Raw genomic sequence first — 19,787 nt, forward strand, 5'->3', positions numbered from 1 at the left:
CAACATGTGGACAATTTTATCAATCTTACTCTTTGTTGCATCTTTGTGTATGAAAATAATATGACTCCACCAACTTGATCCATGTCATGAGCAGCACAGCTGTATGTATCAGAAGCGTCTGGGGAGGGGGAGGGGGGTTTGTTATTTGGAGATTGAGATCGTAGCATCCAGGCATTTAACCCTGCTGTGCATTCTGCCATGTCCACAGCATGTCAAAAGCCATTAGCTTCCTCCATATCACCTGAGGCAAGCGGCGACGGTGGAGTCTCAGTCATAAAACCCTCTTTCATTTGGATGAATGCACTGGACAGAGCTAAAAAAGGTCACCAGACATTATGCAAAAGGAAAGAGACAGGTGGAATTTGTCTCCTGTTTGTCCTGTCTGGTTGTTATGCATGCTCACAATCTGTGGACACATGTTTCTAAATTCTGATATGAGGCCGCAGTAACGTAGACTTGTTCCTGCAGCAATTTAGCAGTTTTGAAGATTTAAGTGCATAATTTGAGTTGTTTAATAGGCCCACGCCTTTAACCCTCTGTCGCTTTTGTCAAAGCCTTGAAGCAGTTAAAAAGTGAACAATTTCAACAACACAAGCAGTGACATTTAAATTCATTTTGAAAGCCATCAAACTGCTAACATCTTGACATTCTACAGAAATATACCAGTGTTGCTGAGTTTTGTTTTCCTCAGTTACCACTTCACTGTACAAGCGAGAGCCAGCACGAGTATTGCAGTCACATAAAGTGGAACGTAGAGTTGTTTTTTTCAGTTCCTTAACATTCATTACACGAGGCAGTAATTAGCTAATTCATTCTCTACTGTCATGTAAGCCTTGTTTATGAATAGTGCTACACGAATAACAATGATTATTATTGGTTGTAGCGCTAATGACAAAGAAAATGAAAAGCACGATGAGTAATCGTGGCCGTTTGCTGTGAAAGTGATTAATATGAGAGTGCATCGTCATGCTTTAACCAGATGCTGATCATCTGGTGTTTAATTCAGGGTAAACAACTGATTCATTCAGGTGCTCATTTCATTTGACTGTGTCATTGCAGGTTGGTCTGCGCTGTCACTTTAATTCAATCAATCTACTGTATTGGCAGATGAATAAATATTGAACTGACACACAATTACATGGCACAATAAAAGTGGTAATTTGTCTGTAAATAGCGTATTGATTTGACTTCCATTGAACACACTGTGGGTGGATTATTAATGTATAAGGGAGGGTAATGCAGGTGGGCGTTGCCCTTTCTTACAGTTGATATTTTAGACTATGGAGGCTTTAAAGTGCAGCCTGTTTGCATAGACTGGAGTTCTTTAACGGCATTGATTAATGTAGAGCGATAAACATCGGAGAGGACGGGGGAAAAAAACTCCACAACACTGGTAATAATCTTAACAGCTGCTGGAAACAGAAACATAAAAAAAGCAATTAAAGCACATGCCAAGTCAACACAAAAACATCCTGACAGATAAGGCTTTAATAGTGGGCTTGATAATCTCGAGGTCATTTGATCGCTTTTATAAAGCAGCAGCAGATGTAATTAAAGAGTGCAGAGTGGGTGACTCACCTGTGGGGTAGCGCTCAATGACTGGCAGGTCATCCACCTGCAGAGTGGCATTACCCCCACTCCTCGTAAACTTCACTATATGGTACTTTCCGTCATTTACAAACTTTGACGTCTCCTCAATATTAATGTCGTCTGTTCCCACGTTAAAAACCACGGCAATGTTTCCTTTTTCCTGAAATGACAAGAACACAGAAAAAGAAACGGTTTTAATGACATTTAAAAAATACTGTTTGTGGGTCAGACTTCAATTCATTTGTAGTTTGATTTGTATCCCCCGGTTACGGCTGCAACCTTCCCAGTGTTACGGTCTAAGTGAGTGACAAACCCCCTGCACACAAGATGATGATTTTTCTTTGATATTTATGATCTTGGTCTAAGTCTTGACTTGGTCTTGATCCCTAAATGTCTTAGTCTTGGTCTTGTCTCGGTCTTGGAGCACTCTGGTCTCGGGCATGTCTTGGTCTTGGTTACTGTGGTCTTGACTTCAACATTAATACTGGGCATGATGCTTCTTATAAAAGTGAAAAAGTTCAATTATTTTTCCTGCAGTCCCTGAACAGTTCATCATGCATGCAATCTTTACATTCATTGTTCATCATATGTGTGAACAGATCGTTCTGGGACACATGTTGTTCACTTCTAGAATTCAGTTATTTCTTTTTTAATGGTGACTGTAAGAAGACATGTTGATCAAGAGAAAGAATAAAGGCCAGTGGAAACTCTTCAAAATATAACTGCAGAAAAGACTTAATGAAATAAGCCTAATTCAATTAGACAAACTCAGTTTGAAAACTCAGTTTGCATACAACATTTACTCTGCATTAGACTGAGTGCTCTCTCTGCTGGGCTCCACCTGCTTAATTAAGGAGCCGAACTGTACTGTCCTTTTGTTTCAGCCTGGAGTCTGTTTTAAACTTGTTAGTACATCACAATGAGAGAGGCAAGAGGGTTAGAGGTGACATCGAATAGATCTGAGCAAACAGTAATAAGCAAATTCTACAATTAATGTTACAATTTAAATAAGATTTCTAGCCACAATGTCTTTGCTTTTGGCTTTAGAATCACAACATTACTGTAAACCAAGAGGGATTTGTCAGTGTGAGGCTTTTCCTTTGTGCTGGTCCCGTGGTGTTTACATCCGTCACCCCCCAGAGTAACTTATATGACAACATAAGCTCTCCTTAAAGGATGCTCTGTATCACATGCACATCTGTATTTTGCAGTGTACAGGCTGAAATGATATTTCCTGGTGTTTATGTATTAAACTGCAGAACCTGCTGTGTTGACCATAACTCAGAATAACTGGATGGATTATAGCCTCGGATTGGCAGTCGCATGTAACATCGGTGCTATATTTGAACACTGAAGGTTCTGTGTTCTTCTGAAAAACGTCATAAAAAAACCCCTCTAATAGGTGTCTTGTGCGTTTTGTTGTTTATAGTTTTAATAACATCACTTAAATAAATTATATAGTCAATAGGTAAGAGTTTCCCCTCGAGCTTCAGAGTGCTGTGTGCCTGTTCTGTCCCTCTGTGCGACGCTGCCATCTGCTTCTTTAAAGTGCTATAAACAGTTTTTCACCTGCTACACACACACACAAACACACATGCACACGCACACACACAATCCTAAGTATTTCCCTCCTTCAAAATACTGTAGACACACTCTCGCCATCACCACAAAAACTCTGAAGTAGATTGAAATCTTGCTGTGAGGATATCATTGAATCTGAACAGTTTCCATGAGACTGAATCATTAAACTGCAGTCAACATTAAAATCATTGCACACACACACAGAGAGAGAGAGTAAAAAAATACAAGTAGTGAAACATAAGGAGGATGTCTCAAAGGGAGCTTGAACTGAGCTTAGCCTCCATCTCGTCACATCCACACATGATTGTGATCTACTCTAATAAGCTCTTATTACTCGACGTGATCGAAGTCCCTCAATCCTCCTGCTTAATCCAGCTCGGATGAGAGTGTGTGTTTGTGTGTGTGTGTTGTTGCAGCCTCTCTGCTTATGGGCTGCAGTGAAAGGAGCATCTGGTTGGAGGCTCAACCTGCTGTAGCAGCGCCGCACTCTGCATGTCATTATCCAGTCAGCACAGCCAATACTACACTACATCTCTCTCTCTCTTTGACTCCCCCACATGCACAAATTGACTCTTTTTAAGGCCACCACTACTACACACACACACACACAGAGAAACACAAACACACACACACACACAGCTTGGTCCCCTTAAAGTGCAGAATGAGTCGCGCATGGTCTCAAGAGCCAGAAGCTAAAGTGCAATTAAACCCATTTGTAATGTGTCACACCAAGTTACCAAAAACTAGGACAATTGTATGCTTTGTAATGTAATTTCAACAGATTATATAATCTGATGCATTAAAGCTACAGTACCAACACAATTAACTGACCCCCTCGCAGGCTTAAACACCAATCAACAGAAACTGGAAAGCAGATGCTACAGTGGCTATACAGTGCAGCCGGAGTCAAGTTTATTTTTAGAGCTGAACGGGCGGGAGGATGATCTGTAGAGGCTGCTGCTGTTGTTGTAGTAAAAACCTTGTGCAAGTTGTAGTCTGTCATTTTAAGAGATTTGCCCCCTCTTGAAAAACCTCTTCAGTGAAAGCCACCGAGACAGCAGCTCCGCAGCAGGACTAAACTGCACAGTGAGAGACGGCAGATAGCGCGAGCATCTGCCGTCATCAAGACCTCACAGCCAGGCAGACTCTCACCCCAATTCTCTATCTTTCAAGTGCTCCAATTTACAGTGAAATTTAACTGAAGAGTGTAGCATCTGTGAGTCCAAATGGGAACTTTCTTTCAAGGACTAGCACACACTAAACACATTAATTGAGAACTTTTTTAGTACTCTCAGGAAAAAAAAAAAGAGAGAGATAGAGACAAAAAAAGACGTTATAGTGGAGGGACCAACCCAATTAAAAATCCTGCTTTTAATAGCCTCCTTCAATTGACTTTTAATGTTCCCCATGGTCTCGTTAATAAATTTACTGCGTTTAGTCACAAACTGCCAACTCGAATTTCCATAGCATAAAGAAAAGGCCCGCCTCACAGGTCCTGAAAGAGATGAAGATGTAGATGAAAGTGGCCAAGTGACAAAGGACAAGAAACCCCCAAACCGTCAGATTGAGGGAGTCAGATATGAGATGAAAGATAAGAATCTAAATCTGCAGGAAAAAGTCACATTTCTGATATGCTCATGCTTCTCCCATATTAACGTGATTAACTTAGACTGGTGTTGCCTCTGCTTTCCGATACAAGGCTGGGATTTGCTTTGAACGCCCATGCTTACTTCACTAAATAATTATCAAACACATTTCAGCATTTCCTGAAATTTGGATCCACTTAGACAAGTAATTCTCGGTTAGATTACCACGGAGAGGAGCCTAATCCTGGAGCTCTAATAGGGTGCAGGCTTATGTCATAGAGTGATTGATAGCTGCTTACATAAACCCAGCCCATTACACCCTGTACAATTTTAGGGCTGCTCACTTGGTAAGTGCTGCTCCCCACAGGGCGCCCCCCCCCCCCCCCCCCCCCACTCGGGAACATACTGTATGGTGCACACACACACACACACCACACCGAAGAACTCAGCCCTGCCTGACACTCTGCACGCCGCCTTGATTAATTGCTCATCAAGCTGCAATAGAGTTTAATTAACTGATGAAGTTGATCCACCATTCTCCTCTAATCTGCTCTTTTTTTTTCATGCTTCTCATCCCTGCAGCTGGAGGGTGGAGTAGCTGCAGCAATACTCGGGGTGTCACTTTCTCGTTAAAACTCTCCATCTGCGCTCATTATACAGCCGTAGAGATTCTTCTTCTACAAGCTATAAAGCAGCAGAACAGTCTCTGCAGACCAAGTGGGTTTTTTTCCCCCTGTAATAATCAGAGTCACGTCTTTTATTTCTTCCAGTTAAGTCAACAAAAACATGCCAGAGCAATTTTTTTCTCCCTCAAATGAAGGCCTTACATATAGGCTGATACAAAAGTAATGCTGCTCAATCATCACGTAATGGGTCTCCATTCATGTGTGGTGGTGACCTGTCCTCTGATTGTATTTTACTGTTTTGGTTGGCTTTGGTCGTTTCAAGGTGGGCAGTGGGTGTGTTTCCCCCAAGGCAGTGATTGTGCGCAGATGAGTTTGGGAGAGGATACAATTCAACGACTGGACGACATTGAAACTGGCAAATTTGGCAAAACTGGACGTTGCGGCAAAGTAAGGCGAAACACCAAGCGAATAAAGCTCTTTTCAAAATGTGGGTGAACCTTGGGTTGGCTTTCGCCCGCTTTGGGCACTAAACGAGCGACTTGGGATGAAGAGCGACCTGAGTTGGCCTGCTTTCTCTTGGACAAGCAGGTGTTTAACACTGGTGATGGGTTGTTGGGGTACTTACTGTTAGATTGTTAGCAAAAAAATGTTAGCTAGCCCACTACATGTGACAATGATGTTTTTATTTGACACCAGCATGAGAGCATATACTGTATCCAGCGTCTTTTTCAGAGTGCTCTGAATTTTTTGCCTGTTCTCCTGACAACCAATCACTAGTTGTGGCAAACCTCGTCACCATGGTGACCAATATTATGGAGGAGACTCTTAAGGTCATCATAATAGTGATAGAAAAGCTCCCAGGATGTAAATTATCTTGATTTACGCTGGTGTAATTCTGGTTAATGCTTGTCTGGTCTGTTGGTGGTCACCCAACAAATTGTTCAAGTAGACCATTCTTCCTTTGCCAGTATTGTCACAATGTTGGCACTGGATTTTAGTTGAAGTGGTCTTATAAAGATCTGAAATTTGACCTCAAGAATCTTGGGGTACCCTGGTTTTTATTCTTAAAATTGTATTATCTGTTATCTGCCTAATCTACTGGAGGGTCAAACAAACCAAACACAAACCAGAAAACCACAGAGTAAAAATGATCCCTGAGTTTGGATGTTGGTCCTCTGCTGCCAGTTTTCCCCCGAGCCCACGTGAAGACGACATAAAAAAAAAAACAGAAGATGGAAGTGAGAATTGATATTTGAGATGGTGTCGTGCCTCCTCTCCGATCTCTGCAGAAATGAGCTGCGGTGTAGGCTGTCCTAATCGCTTGCTTGTTTATGAGTCATTCATGTTGACAACCATTGTGCACACGTCACACTCAATATCTCACCAGTTTCAACACGGCAGGACGGCAACACATCTCCCTCCAGTGCTCACATCTGCCAGGAGTATGCTTGGCAGGTGGGAGAGCACCTCTGTGATCACTACGGTGTTATGTATGTGTGTTACATGTATGTGTGTGTGTGTTGAGGGGATATTATGCTCCGACTGTAGAAGCTAAATGTCTTAATGCAGCCGGGGCGAGCAGACTGTACTGTTCACCTTATCTTTTAATTACCTCTGACAGTCCTCTGCTCTCTCTCTTTCTTTTCCGTTAATGAAATTACAGCATAATGGAATACTTAGAGATGTAAAATAGCTTAACTTCCTTGCAGTATATGGGGTCCATATACCGTGCATCATTCTGTTATTTATCTATGCACCCGCAATTACGGTTAAGCAAACATCAGTCCATGCAATCACACGGACGTAATTTTTAGAGTGCAGTAAATTCATAACAAACCTGCAGGCGGTATGAAAGCATCACTACCGTGGTGCAGAAAATGAAATTTCAGCCTCATAGAAGCCCCATATGATACATTAACTCCCTAATATCCCAAACAATCTAATGATGTTGTGGACTGTGACAGTATATTGTCTCTGTAGGTTTAAAACCAGTGGGCCCTGTGTATACCCAATATCATTTTAAACTTTGTTCTATAGTAGTAAAAAAATATATGAGCTCAAACTTCATGCATTGGACATAAAAAGAAAGTTTTTCCATGATGTGTGGGGAGCACCTGCTGTAACTCATACATACATTTTCTCTACCTTTACCGTGCATGCAACAACATTACCGAACGTCATCCTCAACAATCGTACACTGTGAAAACACAAAACGATATATCCTCTGATTTTTCTGCAAAAAAAGAAAAACAGCTCAAATAAAGGCTTCAAGATCTTTCCAAATATCTAAATAAATTTAGAAAAATTGCAACAGACAGAATGTTAATCGTTGCCATGGAAACACCAGATGTTACGTCAAAGATCGATAAGGAAGCGGGAGCTGCTGCTGAAAGCTGCCGTTCTGTTGCTGTATGTGCTGCTGTGATAACAATGTCATTTCAATTATACTCGGATACATTAGCTCGTCTGTAAACATGTTCTCTTCCGCAGGTCGGATTCACCCGTTCATCTTCACTATGTCAACTCAGAGGAGTAGCAGAGGGAACTCCCAGGATTCCCCGCCAGCCTCGGTGTCACCTTTTGTTATTGTAGTATTGATTGAGAGCCCCCTGGTGGCGGAATCTACACACTGCATCTTGATTAACACTATTATGTTAAAGCCTCAGTGAAGTCTCCCACAAATTTCAGAAGGTTAATAACTCATTCATACGTTCTCCATGTATTCCAGCCTGCATACAGCGTGCTTCTCCATACGGTTTCTTATCACTGTCTTGACTTGTAGATACTAATCTTCTGATGAACATATGACTAACACACTGTCAAATCTTGGCACACATAATGTATGAAGATCTCTGCACGGCATGACGGCATTCAACATAGTTCTCAGCTTTTTACTCTTTTTGATGCGCTGAGGAGCAAAGCAGCCTCAAAAAGAGTCGCCATGACATCACTGGGCTGCAAATAGAATTGATTTTGCAAATGCATGGAACATGCTGTACCACCCAACATTCTGTATTAAACTGGCTTCATCATCCATTGAATCATTTGCAAAAGGTTGCCAATATATTTGACCTCTCTGCTTAAGCAGTACTCAGGGTGTTAATTTCCTCTTCCTCTTCAGAGTGAATCATCTTTGCAGTACTCTGCTCTCTGGTCCAGTGTCAGACTCAGAACCAAACTGGAGACATAACATTACTAAGGCGCGAAAATGATGTACCAATTACCTGCATATTTTTGTGTATAATTATCGGGTATACAAGATTACTGAGTACAAGACGAAGCGTTAATGTACAAGGAACGCCTGCATGTGTTGCTGTCAACTTGTGCAAAACACAGAAAATATACCATCCTGTGTAGCACCACAAGAGATGAGAAGAGTAGGAGCCCTGTTTAACCTGAATTCAAATACATAGTCGATATTTACAGCTGGTACTCCCACTGAAAACATGGAGGTGGTAGAAAATACTGGAGCTTTTGCTTCCTGTCTTATAAGCAACTGTGAGGTAATTCACTAAAAATATCAGATAAAGCTGTTAAAAAAAACCAATGTCTGGAGATTCTGAGCTACACGTTGGTCAACCTTTAAAAAGACGCCCTAAAGAATGGAACAAAGTTGTCCTCCAAAGACTTCCCCCCCCTCTCCCCTCCGCCTTCCCATCCCGTACGCCCCGGAGCTTTTCCACTGTGTTGAGGTATAAGTGTGTTTGCTGGGAGCTCGGCTTATTTCGAAAATCAAGTCCGCAGGCTAAAGTGCCTAATTATCTGTGAAGTTGGCTTGAAATTGTTTCCATTGCTAGGAGACTCTATCAAGTGGCTTTCTCTAGGAGAGCTTCATCAAATACCTCGAGTTAATAAATCATCAAGCCAGCCGCAGCAGCTGTTTGAAGGAGGGCGCAAAGAGAATAACTAGCAGACAGACGGCTATTGTGTCATTTGGGATGTAATATGAAAACGTTAATTTATGCTTGGATGTAATACAGAGGCACCTTCTTTGTGAGATGTAACACATGCACTAAGTGCTTTTTTCCACTGGAGGAATTATACTGCAATAAAACCCTGATTCTCCGCTCATTAGAGGCTGAAGAGCGCCGCAGTTCAGAAGTTTACATCCAGCTGGAAGTGACAGCAGCGTCCGTAATGGGAGCTGGCCAGTGGCACTTTTTAAAAAGGCACAGCTTGTCTCCTCCTGAAATGACATTTTCTGTCTGACTCTACTCCGTCTTATGCGCCGTCTTTGGCCCGGCCTGTGACACTTTCCATCAAGGGAGGTCAACAGATATCTGAAATGTTGTTCTCGCTCTCTCTCAAAGAAATCAATTCAGGTTTCAGGTGATTCTCCTGTTTGTCCACTTGTGACAGCTGGCAGCGGAGTCGAGGTGAGTCGACCTTCATCTCTGTCCTCTCTCCCCCACCCCCCCTGAGCATTGTCATCGTCTAGCTCTCCTCAAATGTATGATTCACCTCTCACAGCTTTCTCGCCGAATAAGATGAAATAAAATAACGTGTCTGATTGGGGAAATTGGGGTTGGAGTGATCGCCTTAGTAGGAAATAAAACAAAAACTGTGAGCTCAGTAGGAGTTGGGAACAAACGCCTGAAGACAGAGAACAGATGCTACAACTGACCCTTAGTCCTTCCACACACTCAACATGATGAGAATTCAAATCATGCCAACTTTCTTCTTGCGTCCAATCAGATGATGTCCAGAGGCGCCGCTTGTCAACTGCTTTGCCCCCCAGGACAGCAGGGGGACAGCTGTACAATCCTATAGCACTCCCTCTTGTTGTACCGCTAAGCTCATGTGCATCATTTGTGAACGTTTTTTTTAGTGAAAGACACCGAAGGAAAATGAAGAGAGGTTGTCTGACCATGGAGTTAAAAAAAACCTTAGTGCTTAGTGCAGCAGATAATGATGATTAAATATAAAATCGTAAATGACCGAAAGCTGCTAGTTTAGCCTTAACTACGGGGGAGAGGCACTTCAATAACAAATGTTATGCTAGCATCACATCATGGCGATTGTTGAATGATGAAGTCAGAGTCGGTACACTGGCAGTCGACTTTTTAGCTTAGCTTACAGGCTGAGAGAACGTTAATAAGCTAGCAATGAAAGTATTCACACTTGATGAGCAGTCTAATTGGTCTTGGGCATTGTTGCAGAAATAAACATGGTTTCTGACATTTCCAGAGTTATGTTTACGGTGTCAGATTAATTTTAACATCGGAGGTGCTCCCTGTGGATTTTTAACTCAAAACTATTCTTGAACCACCACTGATGATGTCAAGTTGAGAGTATCAAACACAGACCTTTTTAAATCTTGCATTTTGAAATAAAAATTGAAATAATCTATTTAAGGGATGCATCGGTTGAACATCGGTATCGGCCGACATCATCCCCGTTAACAGACATCAGCACATCGGGAAACAATGTAGCATGCACCGCTGTCAGTATTCGGTGTGTATCTGTTGTGTCCTATCAATATAATGGCGTCAAGCTAGCAAGCTAACAGCTGATTCCAAATAGTTTTTCCTGGGCAGAAGAAGTCACTAATTGGACGAACTGATTTTCATCGTCAACTGTGGAAAAAAAATGTCAGCAGTTTGGGATTCTTACAACGTCTCTTGGAAAGATCGGCATCATGCTGTTTGGAGGACATGGTTAGGAGACATTTCAAGAGGAGGGACTAGTACCGGTAATAACTATTCAAATACATCAGGTCTCATTGTTCATTTGAAGAACAGGCACAAAGAATAATGAGGAAGTAATAAAATAATACTCCCGAGTTGGTAATCAGCTGAAATGTAATTTTAAATATTCATATCTGAGTATCTGTGCATCTCTAATCTAGATCAAGCAATGTGAAGTGTAATGCTGATATTCTGCAGTCCCAACATTAGATACAGTCACTTGTTTTATAGCCTGTCTTCAGCAAAAGGCTCCTATTGTGAAGGTTTCCACAGAGCCAGGCGTCTTAGAATAATGAGCTCGTCGTTTCTCATAAATATGCATTCCCCTCTTGTTCTTCAGAGATCTGTTCCACTCTGTTTTCTCACTGTACGAAAGCTCCCCTTGTAATTATGTGACAGGTTTAATAATCATGTAAAAGGTGTCGCGCACATCTCACCTGAGTTATGCAGAATCGCAATTTCAACACAGTTCAGCTAAATTATGTCACATTTCCATAATTATACCTCTGGGTTCCCAATTCATACTCGTGTTATTATTCGGCTGACTAATGTAAAAAAAATTAATTTATGACATAGAACGTGTCATCTTGACTCGAGAGAAGGATTTATCTGCGGGCTTGAGGTCATACATTTGTAAATATGAGCGTAACAGAGCCCAAAATGATGTAATCAATGACTGTTCTGTTGGAGAATAGATGTGACCATAAAGCCAGTGAAATACTCAAACCCTCAAAACACCGTCTTAAAGCTTCACTACTTTCTTTAATAGAGATATAAGGTACGCCAGGAACTACCAACCGTTGTACCAATGATGTCACTAATGTGTTTCTGAAGTGGTGTTTAGAAGCCCAACATGGCGGTCACCATATTGGAAATGCAAACCCAACCTAAGTTTCAATCAATCTAGAAACAGGCAAAGGACACCAACCTGTCAGTCATGCCCCTTATGCAAATTCATGAATAACTCTTAAGCTTAATATAATCAAAATGGATGAGTCAAATATTATCCCCCCCCCATATAGTGTGAATAAAGAAATTAGCTTTTTATACCAACTTTGTTTTTTGAACCAGGCTGTGAACATCTTTATTTCTGTTTAACTTTTGGCCTCTTTCTCGCATGTCATCCTAACTCTCCCCTCCCTATTTCCTACTGTATCCACTGCCCTGTACCTTACAATAAAAGCAACAACAAAAGCCCCAAAATAAAATGTTAAAACAGCCATCTCACAATGGGACCTTATGGGGATTACTTGGCTTTTGCAGGAAGCCTCATGTGGACACTTGAGGAACTACTGTTTTTTCCATTGGCTCCATTTTTCACCACAAGAGGTTGACGCTTGTAACTAGCACAATGCAACAAGCAAAGCTTTACCTTTCCTCAAATCAAATGAGAAACAGTGAAATAAGATACCCCCAGTATGAAGTGAGAGGGTTGGTCCATGTGGTCGGTTGCTTAGCAACATAACAACATGTAGATTTAGTTCTGAAACATCTTCTAACACAGTGGATCACTGCTCATATATCTCATACTATAGGTTGGTTTTTAATCCAACACAGCACCATGCAGTTTAAGAATGAAAGCAAACAGAGTCGTTGTAAAAGCAAAGAATCTTGTGCTGAATAATAAAGCCAAACATGTTGATGGAAGCAGCTGAAGTGAAAAATAAAGCTTCAGGGAAATAATGATGGTTACGAGATATGATTCTCTTTATTTGCAAATAAGAACGTGTGAATCTGAAAATCAATTTCACCTCTGTGAACTCCGTCTTAAACAAAGAGGAGATCATATATATATAAACAATGTGCATTTAAAATCTGAGATGGGGTTATTATTGGAGAGCAGCTTCTCACTGAAGTGGAGACATTAAATGATATTTGGGTGGTTATTTATGACATCCTTTTTTACGAGATTGGGAATGAGTGCAACTTTGACTTCATGAAATATTCTCATTATGTTGAACCATAAAAAGGAATTTATATTCAGTCAATTCTCAATGAAAACTGCACGAGAGACGACACATTGATAGATAATAAGTTGGCGTTCAAATGGGAAAAAAGTACAGATGGATTTTATTCATTATGGGTCAACGCTTTCACACTCAGGGCCAACTCACACACCTCCAAAGGCCTCCTGCAGCAGCGTCACTGTAAAAGCCTTCTTTCTTTACACCTCGCTTTTATCAGATTCGTGCAGCTGGAGGTCTTTTAGTGTACAGAGATTTCAAGGCCTTGCATTGTCAGAATTGATTCAGTAAGCTCCGAATGAAAAGAAAAAAAAGTTTGCCTGAAATTATATTTGTACTGGTGTGTTGATCGATCCAGTAAACTATAGCAACTAATTTATTAACAGCTTTAACAGTGACAAATCATGAGCTGAATTACCTTCTGTGTGTATTTTATAGATTTGGACATTGAACAGTTTCCTTTAGAAACTCAAATTCATCGTGCAAATATGTCTAATTATGTATTCTATTCTGCTTTATTTATTTTCTGGCATCCTAACTCTGTGCAGGTCCTGGAATGGGTATACTTATTCCGACATAATTGGCATAACGGTTAAGGTCAAAGGGCCATCTTACGTCGGTAACATAACCAAAAAAAAAGTCTTACATCACTTGTGGAGGAGGGGGTTTAGATTTTCAAGCGGATAAAAATAAAATGCATACTTTTTGCTTGTAGAGGTGACGGTGAGAATGTAGGTGTGAAATAAAATGTGGTCATTGTTGCTTAAAATTAGAATGGACCACGTTTGGTTTGCTAACCTCCATGGACCCAAGAGAGCTTCCCCTTTATTGCCCCTTATGGGCGGCCTCGGGTATGTACCTAAAAGAAGTCAATGTGCTTTCCGAGCTTCCTGTGTTGTTCAGTGAAGAGGGAACATGAGAATGAAAAGAAGCGTCAGAGGTCGAGGAGGTTTGTGCAGGGCTCACCTCATCACAGCATAAGTGACATAAAAAAAAATACCTGAATAACCCCCACAATGCACCTGCTTTGAGTCATCCTCCTTACAACAAATATCACGTTTGCCAACACTCATTCAACACTTTCCTCATTCACTACATCTATAACTGACATGTATATTTTTGTATAGGAGGGTTTATTTTGTATTCAGGTTTCTGTAAAATGAAAATAACATGAAGTGATATCGAGACTGTGACCTGTTCTGCAGATCTATGTTCCGTCATGAGCTCTAAAAATAAATGTATCATGCTTCTGGATTTAGAGCAGTGGATGTAGTCCAACAAGCAGCCAGCGTTAATGAGTACATTATAGCTGCCTTATAGTTGGCAGAAGGAGCTTAAAACTCCTAAGTGAGACACCCAGAGTTCAAATTAATCTTGGAGCTTCTGTTTTTAGGATGGTAGATCAGAAAGAGACTGAAAAGTTGATGCTAGATTAAGACTTCAACTTTTTGTTGTAAATGATCATCAAACAGAATAAAGTCACCTATTGCTTGTCCACAGAGCGCCCCGGTCGCCTGATTTCAGCTTTATGTAACTTTGGCAGTAGGTCACATTTCTCTCGCAAGATGTCCAAAGGCTTTACAACACTAGTTCGCATACACAAGCCTTCAGCTAAAATCAGAGTCAGAATGAAGCCGAGCTGGCTATGACAAAACACTAGGTGTGTTTTGCAACATTATATTTGCACTCGGAGACCTTGGGTGGGCGCAGAATTTTGAATCAAGGTCAATACTGTTGAAAACTCGTTTTGTCCACATTTTCGCCTTTCATGATGTCAGCCTGTGAAACCTTTAGAGGAGCTCTGCATGATTTACAGCTCAAAAAACCTCCTTATTTATCTGATTCCGGCGTCAGTAAAAACCCTCATTTCAGCCTCTGCCTGAAACGGTTAATACAGCTGCTGTCTCTTTGAGGCCCCCTCCTCACGTGCCCACTTTCTTCTGATTGGCCAGCTCTCTGGAAACCTTCCTTGGGGCAGAACACTGCAGGGCTGCCAGGGGAGGGTCTGCTCTCCAGTGCTCGGAGAAGAGAGTTGCAAGACGTTTCAATGTCTTAAGTAGAGGTTTGAAGCCCTCTCTGGAAACTCTTGGTTTCATATCGGGGAACTATCGCTTGATTTGCAGAACAAGCTGTTTAGCGCCCTCTGCAGACTCATCCTGGGATTACTCCACCGTACGTTAACCACATGATCTGAAACTTTGCCCCTCGTTTAGTTTGGGAATCCAGCATTGTAACACTGTATATGTGAGTTTTAAAATGAGGATCAGCTTGAGGTCAACTTGAACTAAACTGTCTGTAGACCGTAATCTAAAGCTGCAACAAAGACAGGGATTAATACAGAGGTTACAGGTTATAGAGCTTGTTGCCATAGTAACTAGGAAAATGAAATGCAGCTATTTAGATCCATTTTCATAACCGTAGAAGTAAATCACAAGTAGAACATGTAAGAGTGTAATACTTCAGTGTGCTGCAGGTGGAGAAGGAAAATCCTCGGCTCAAACAATTTGCACTTTCTAATAAATTCACCTTTACCCAGAATGTATTTATTTATTTTTTTAGAGCAGAGGCAAATCTGTTGTCTCCAGCTGAAGGCACTTAAATTTGAGATTTACTGTCGAAAAAAAACAGCCAGACAAAACATGCTCCCATTAAGTAGCACACAGCTGTAGAGGCCAATTGTAACGTCTGGCCGGCTATCAGCAGGAATAAGAGGAAAACATTACCAAGCGGCAGATTGGGCCCAGAAATGTTTGCTGCCAATAGCTGTTATTTAACTGGGTGAAAGTGTTTTAGGGTGCATTTACCTTTAAGAGAACCTTAAAGTACTTGTTTCTAATACTTCCACAGACCTGGGGAACTGCCAGGCTTTTTAAACTGCCACCATCAATCAAGAGGCTTTAAAGGATGCAACTCGCAATTTCATGGATGCCTTTTTCAGCTTGAGCACTATTTCCTATCAGTCCTATGTACTATTGTGCCATTTTCCCTCTATCTTCCCCCTCCCTCGATTCTCTTTGATTCCAACGATAAAGACAAACGAGTCTCTCTGTGCCCTCTCACTTATTCATGTCCGCTGACTTCTCTTCTCGCCTTTAATATTAACACGGCTCAAACAGATTTCCTTATTCCCACACTGAAGCAGAAGTCATTTCTGAAGAGGGATGCGTTAAAAGATCTGGAACAAGAGGTGTTAAGTTATGACAAGGACTTTGCTTTACTTAAAACCTCAGCGGGATGAACCTCGTCCCAGATTTTTTTGCAGATAATGGAGAGCTATCGTTGCTTTCACAGTCTCTGAAAAAATGTGATTCCACGCTCTGTTATAGCGGCTCTCGGGCCCCATTTTTATTTTTGAACAATGCCCGGCAGATGGAAAGCTTTTTTGTTGGAGTGGGGCTCCGAGGAGAAAAACTAAAAAAGCAGGAGATGAAATTCTTGCATTTGTGATACAGAATCAAGCCTCTCTGTTTGCCCGCAGGCTGAGTATCCTTTACAGCCAACGGGTGAGATAAGAACTAATCATTTCAGCCCAATCAATCAGAAGCTTGAGCACTTGAATGGAAGCGGCGGGAATTGTTAATAAGAGAGGTAAAAAAAAAAAAGAGAATGTAAAAACGAACCAATTGTATAACAGAAAAAGTACCAAGAGTACAGATTCCAGACAAATAAATTCACATTGTTCGGACAACAACTGCCAACTGTGTCGACTATTTGGCCACACTAAAAAAAAAAATCATTATACAGCAGGAGACACGCAGAGCCTTGCTGTCCTACTTCACACTGGGAAAAAATATTGGAATTCGCCATGAACCAAAAAGGAGAACACATTCAAATTATCACGGGGGATAACCGTGAAAATGTGTGATTTCTGCAGCAAATTGGATATTTACTCACTTTTGTTTTCTGTCCTGTTTTTCTCAGACGGTCCTCTAATGCCTGTCTGCTTCGAGCCATATCTTTTCAAAACACAGGGGAGGCTGATACTTACACTGAGCACCCTGAAGAGATATGGGATCATTGTCTTTATCCGATGGGTCTGGCTGCTATTTTAGAGTGAAAGTGACCCGGTATCTCTGCGCTGATGGAGGCTTCGATACACTGCAGAGGACTGTCAGGCAATGATAACCTCCCGAGAACCAGAGGTATTAGGAAATATATTGGGTCTTAGTCTGTTTTGATGTGCTATTTTGCCGTCTTTCTTTACTGACATTTTTTTGTTGCTGAGGCTGTGGAGGCATATACAGCCAAGGGATGTTAAGACAGAATAGCTGCTATACGTATGGGATGAAGCCCGATTAGGTGTCCAGTATTCTCCCAATAAGGAAGACTGGAAAGGCATTAGCTTTAGCCACATGCTAAGGGGAATAAAAGGAATCTTTATTTATCGCCTTATAAGAATTGTGCTGGTGGCGCAGTGGTTAGTGTGCACGTCCCATGTATGGAGGTTGTAGTCCTCCAAGCGGGTGGCCCAGGTTCGAATCTCACCTGTGGCTCCATTCTCTTTCCTTGATTTCCGACTCTTTCCACTTTCCTATCTCTACAATTAAGGCACAAAAAGCCCGAAAATAAATCTTGTCTCCCTGCAAAGCCTGAGGGTTTGACCAATACCTGAAGAGTCGTAACTATAAGCTTGAAATGAAATGAAAACAGCCAAGATGTCACATGTGATTGTCTATTCTGAGATTTAAATATACACACATCTTTTATGTAATCACTGCAAAAGTTTAGCCAGTGCAAGATGCAAAGATAGATTCAACAGAACTACTTAAAAGGTGTCCATTTTTAAGGAATTGATAGACACCCTGCAGCCAATCACAATCAATTATTCACCCAGATCCTATAGTATAACAATGGCCTGCTGTGGTGGACCAATCACAGGCAGACAAAGAGCCTCACTGTTATTCTTGGTAAAGTCATCTGCTGGATTGGAGGTAATGTTTGACCAAAAATTTAGGCAAAGTAATCAGGATTGATTTCAGATTAGATTATAGTTATTTTTTTAAATATTTCTAATAATTAAAAACAAGTAAGTTTCACCTGGAATGCCTCCTTCTTAGTTTTCAGCCATCAGAACTTGCCTGTGCACGCTGCAGAGATTTAAAAATTCAGCCCTCTGCTCCGTCCTGTGGCAGGCTGACATTACGGTGTCGAAAGAAAATGCCTGTTAGGGCCACGGAGCAAGGTGACAAGTCTAGCCAGGAGCCGTCATTATAAGCCAACTGAATCAGTATTAAAACTGAATACATTTTCATAAAATGGCAGCAGCTGCACTTTTCTTTTACTTTCAGTTCCCAAAATGAACACTCATGCCTTTGCAAATCATCGGCCCATCATTTAAATCGATCTCAATCATCTAATCAACGCTGACACACTCAGACTGTATCTTAATTTCTTTCTCAAGATCCAAGGGAGCAAAAAAAAATGAAGAAGAAAATCCTCATCCTTTCCACTCAATTTCAGGATTTTGTCCAATTATTCTCACTTGTCATTTATTGTGAATGCAGTCAGGAACACCTGCACAGGGATAAATAGTGCGGGGTGAAAATCTGCCAATGGACGTGCTGACAGCCCCTCCCGAAGGTGATGACAAGTAGACACCAAGTGACAGATATTTGGATGTTTGTCATCGCCGCGGAGCTGAGCAGGCACTTTCATCCCAGTTCATTGTGTTTTTGATGCAGACTTTGTCCCGGCTCCTCTCCCTCTCCTCTCCTTTTGTTTTGTTTGGATTCTAGCATGCAGTACATGTTGGTTACAATCACAGTGAAGAGGCACAATCTGCACCTTTTTTTTCACTTTGTCTTTTCGTCCCTTAAATGATCTGTGAGCTATGATCGATTGTAGCTGCCATATAAAGTGTTAGCTTCTGGTGGCACTGAATGGCTAACCAGCTTCCCCCCCCCCCCCCCCCCGAGACGTGGTTGTTCAGGACGCCGCCTCATCCATCTTCCCGGGGTCCGTGTTGGCTATTTGATATTCATCAATTGATTATCGTTCGAGAGGCTGAACTCTGTAGTTGTGCAAGCGTGTAGCGATTGAACGGTTAACTGGAGGAGGTATCGGCACATTTTTAATTGTTGTACTATGAGGAAGCCAATTAAATTTGCTCTAATGAGAGGACATTGATTAAGGCAAGGCTTTCTTTTTTGGGGTTGCATCAACAGGACATTGATGCCAGTAAAAGTGGGTGATCTTCCGGGAGCAAGTCGTTTTCAATGTCACCTCGCCGGTGGCTTTGTTTGCACAGCGTGGCATTTTTTTCATTCTCTGACTGAGTTCCTCAGATTCCAACTCAAGTTTCAGACTGTCTCGGCTTATTCAGAGGATATTATCTCAAACCTGCCAGGGTCGTTTTGCACACTTCACCCTTCTTAATCTTTTTTTTTTTTTTCATCCCTGTACAGTTCCTTATACCTTCTCGTCTTGCTACAATTTTGCGGCCTGCTTCCTGGCCTGTGGTTGATTGTTTTCTGGGCTGCCGGTTATGGCAACATAAAGGAGCTGCTCCTGCTGCTGGTGAAATTAGAACAGGGCAGTCAGGTGTTACTACAGTACACGCTCCAACCTGTCAGACGCAGAGCCCAGCGCTCTTGATTTGGCCTCTCCAGAAGTACGGGGCCAGGATATGAAAGAAAGGTAATTTGCTCATACCATTTGCTCCCCCTCTCCTTCCTCCCACAGTTAACCCAATTTCTACATGTAGGGTGATTTATCCTACCTGTCCAGTGAACAGCCTAATGGACCTGCTAACAC

At 41.6% G+C, this 19,787-nt stretch overlaps 1 protein-coding gene across 16 annotated transcripts in view; it reads right to left on the reverse strand.

Moving 5' to 3' along the window:
• The window catches only part of LOC132975171 (neurexin-1a), a 343,741-nt gene that overhangs the window by 59,515 nt on the left and 264,439 nt on the right, over window positions 1–19,787 (reverse strand). For all 16 annotated transcript variants that reach the window (XM_061039539.1, XM_061039533.1, XM_061039528.1 and 13 more), the window contains one exon: window positions 1,579–1,750. In XM_061039539.1, coding sequence (XP_060895522.1) covers window positions 1,579–1,750 — 172 coding nt within the window. The remainder of the gene's footprint in view (window positions 1–1,578; window positions 1,751–19,787) is intronic.

This window comes from Labrus mixtus, chromosome 6, assembly GCF_963584025.1.
Source record: "Labrus mixtus chromosome 6, fLabMix1.1, whole genome shotgun sequence".
Taxonomy (NCBI): Eukaryota; Metazoa; Chordata; class Actinopteri; order Labriformes; family Labridae; genus Labrus; species Labrus mixtus.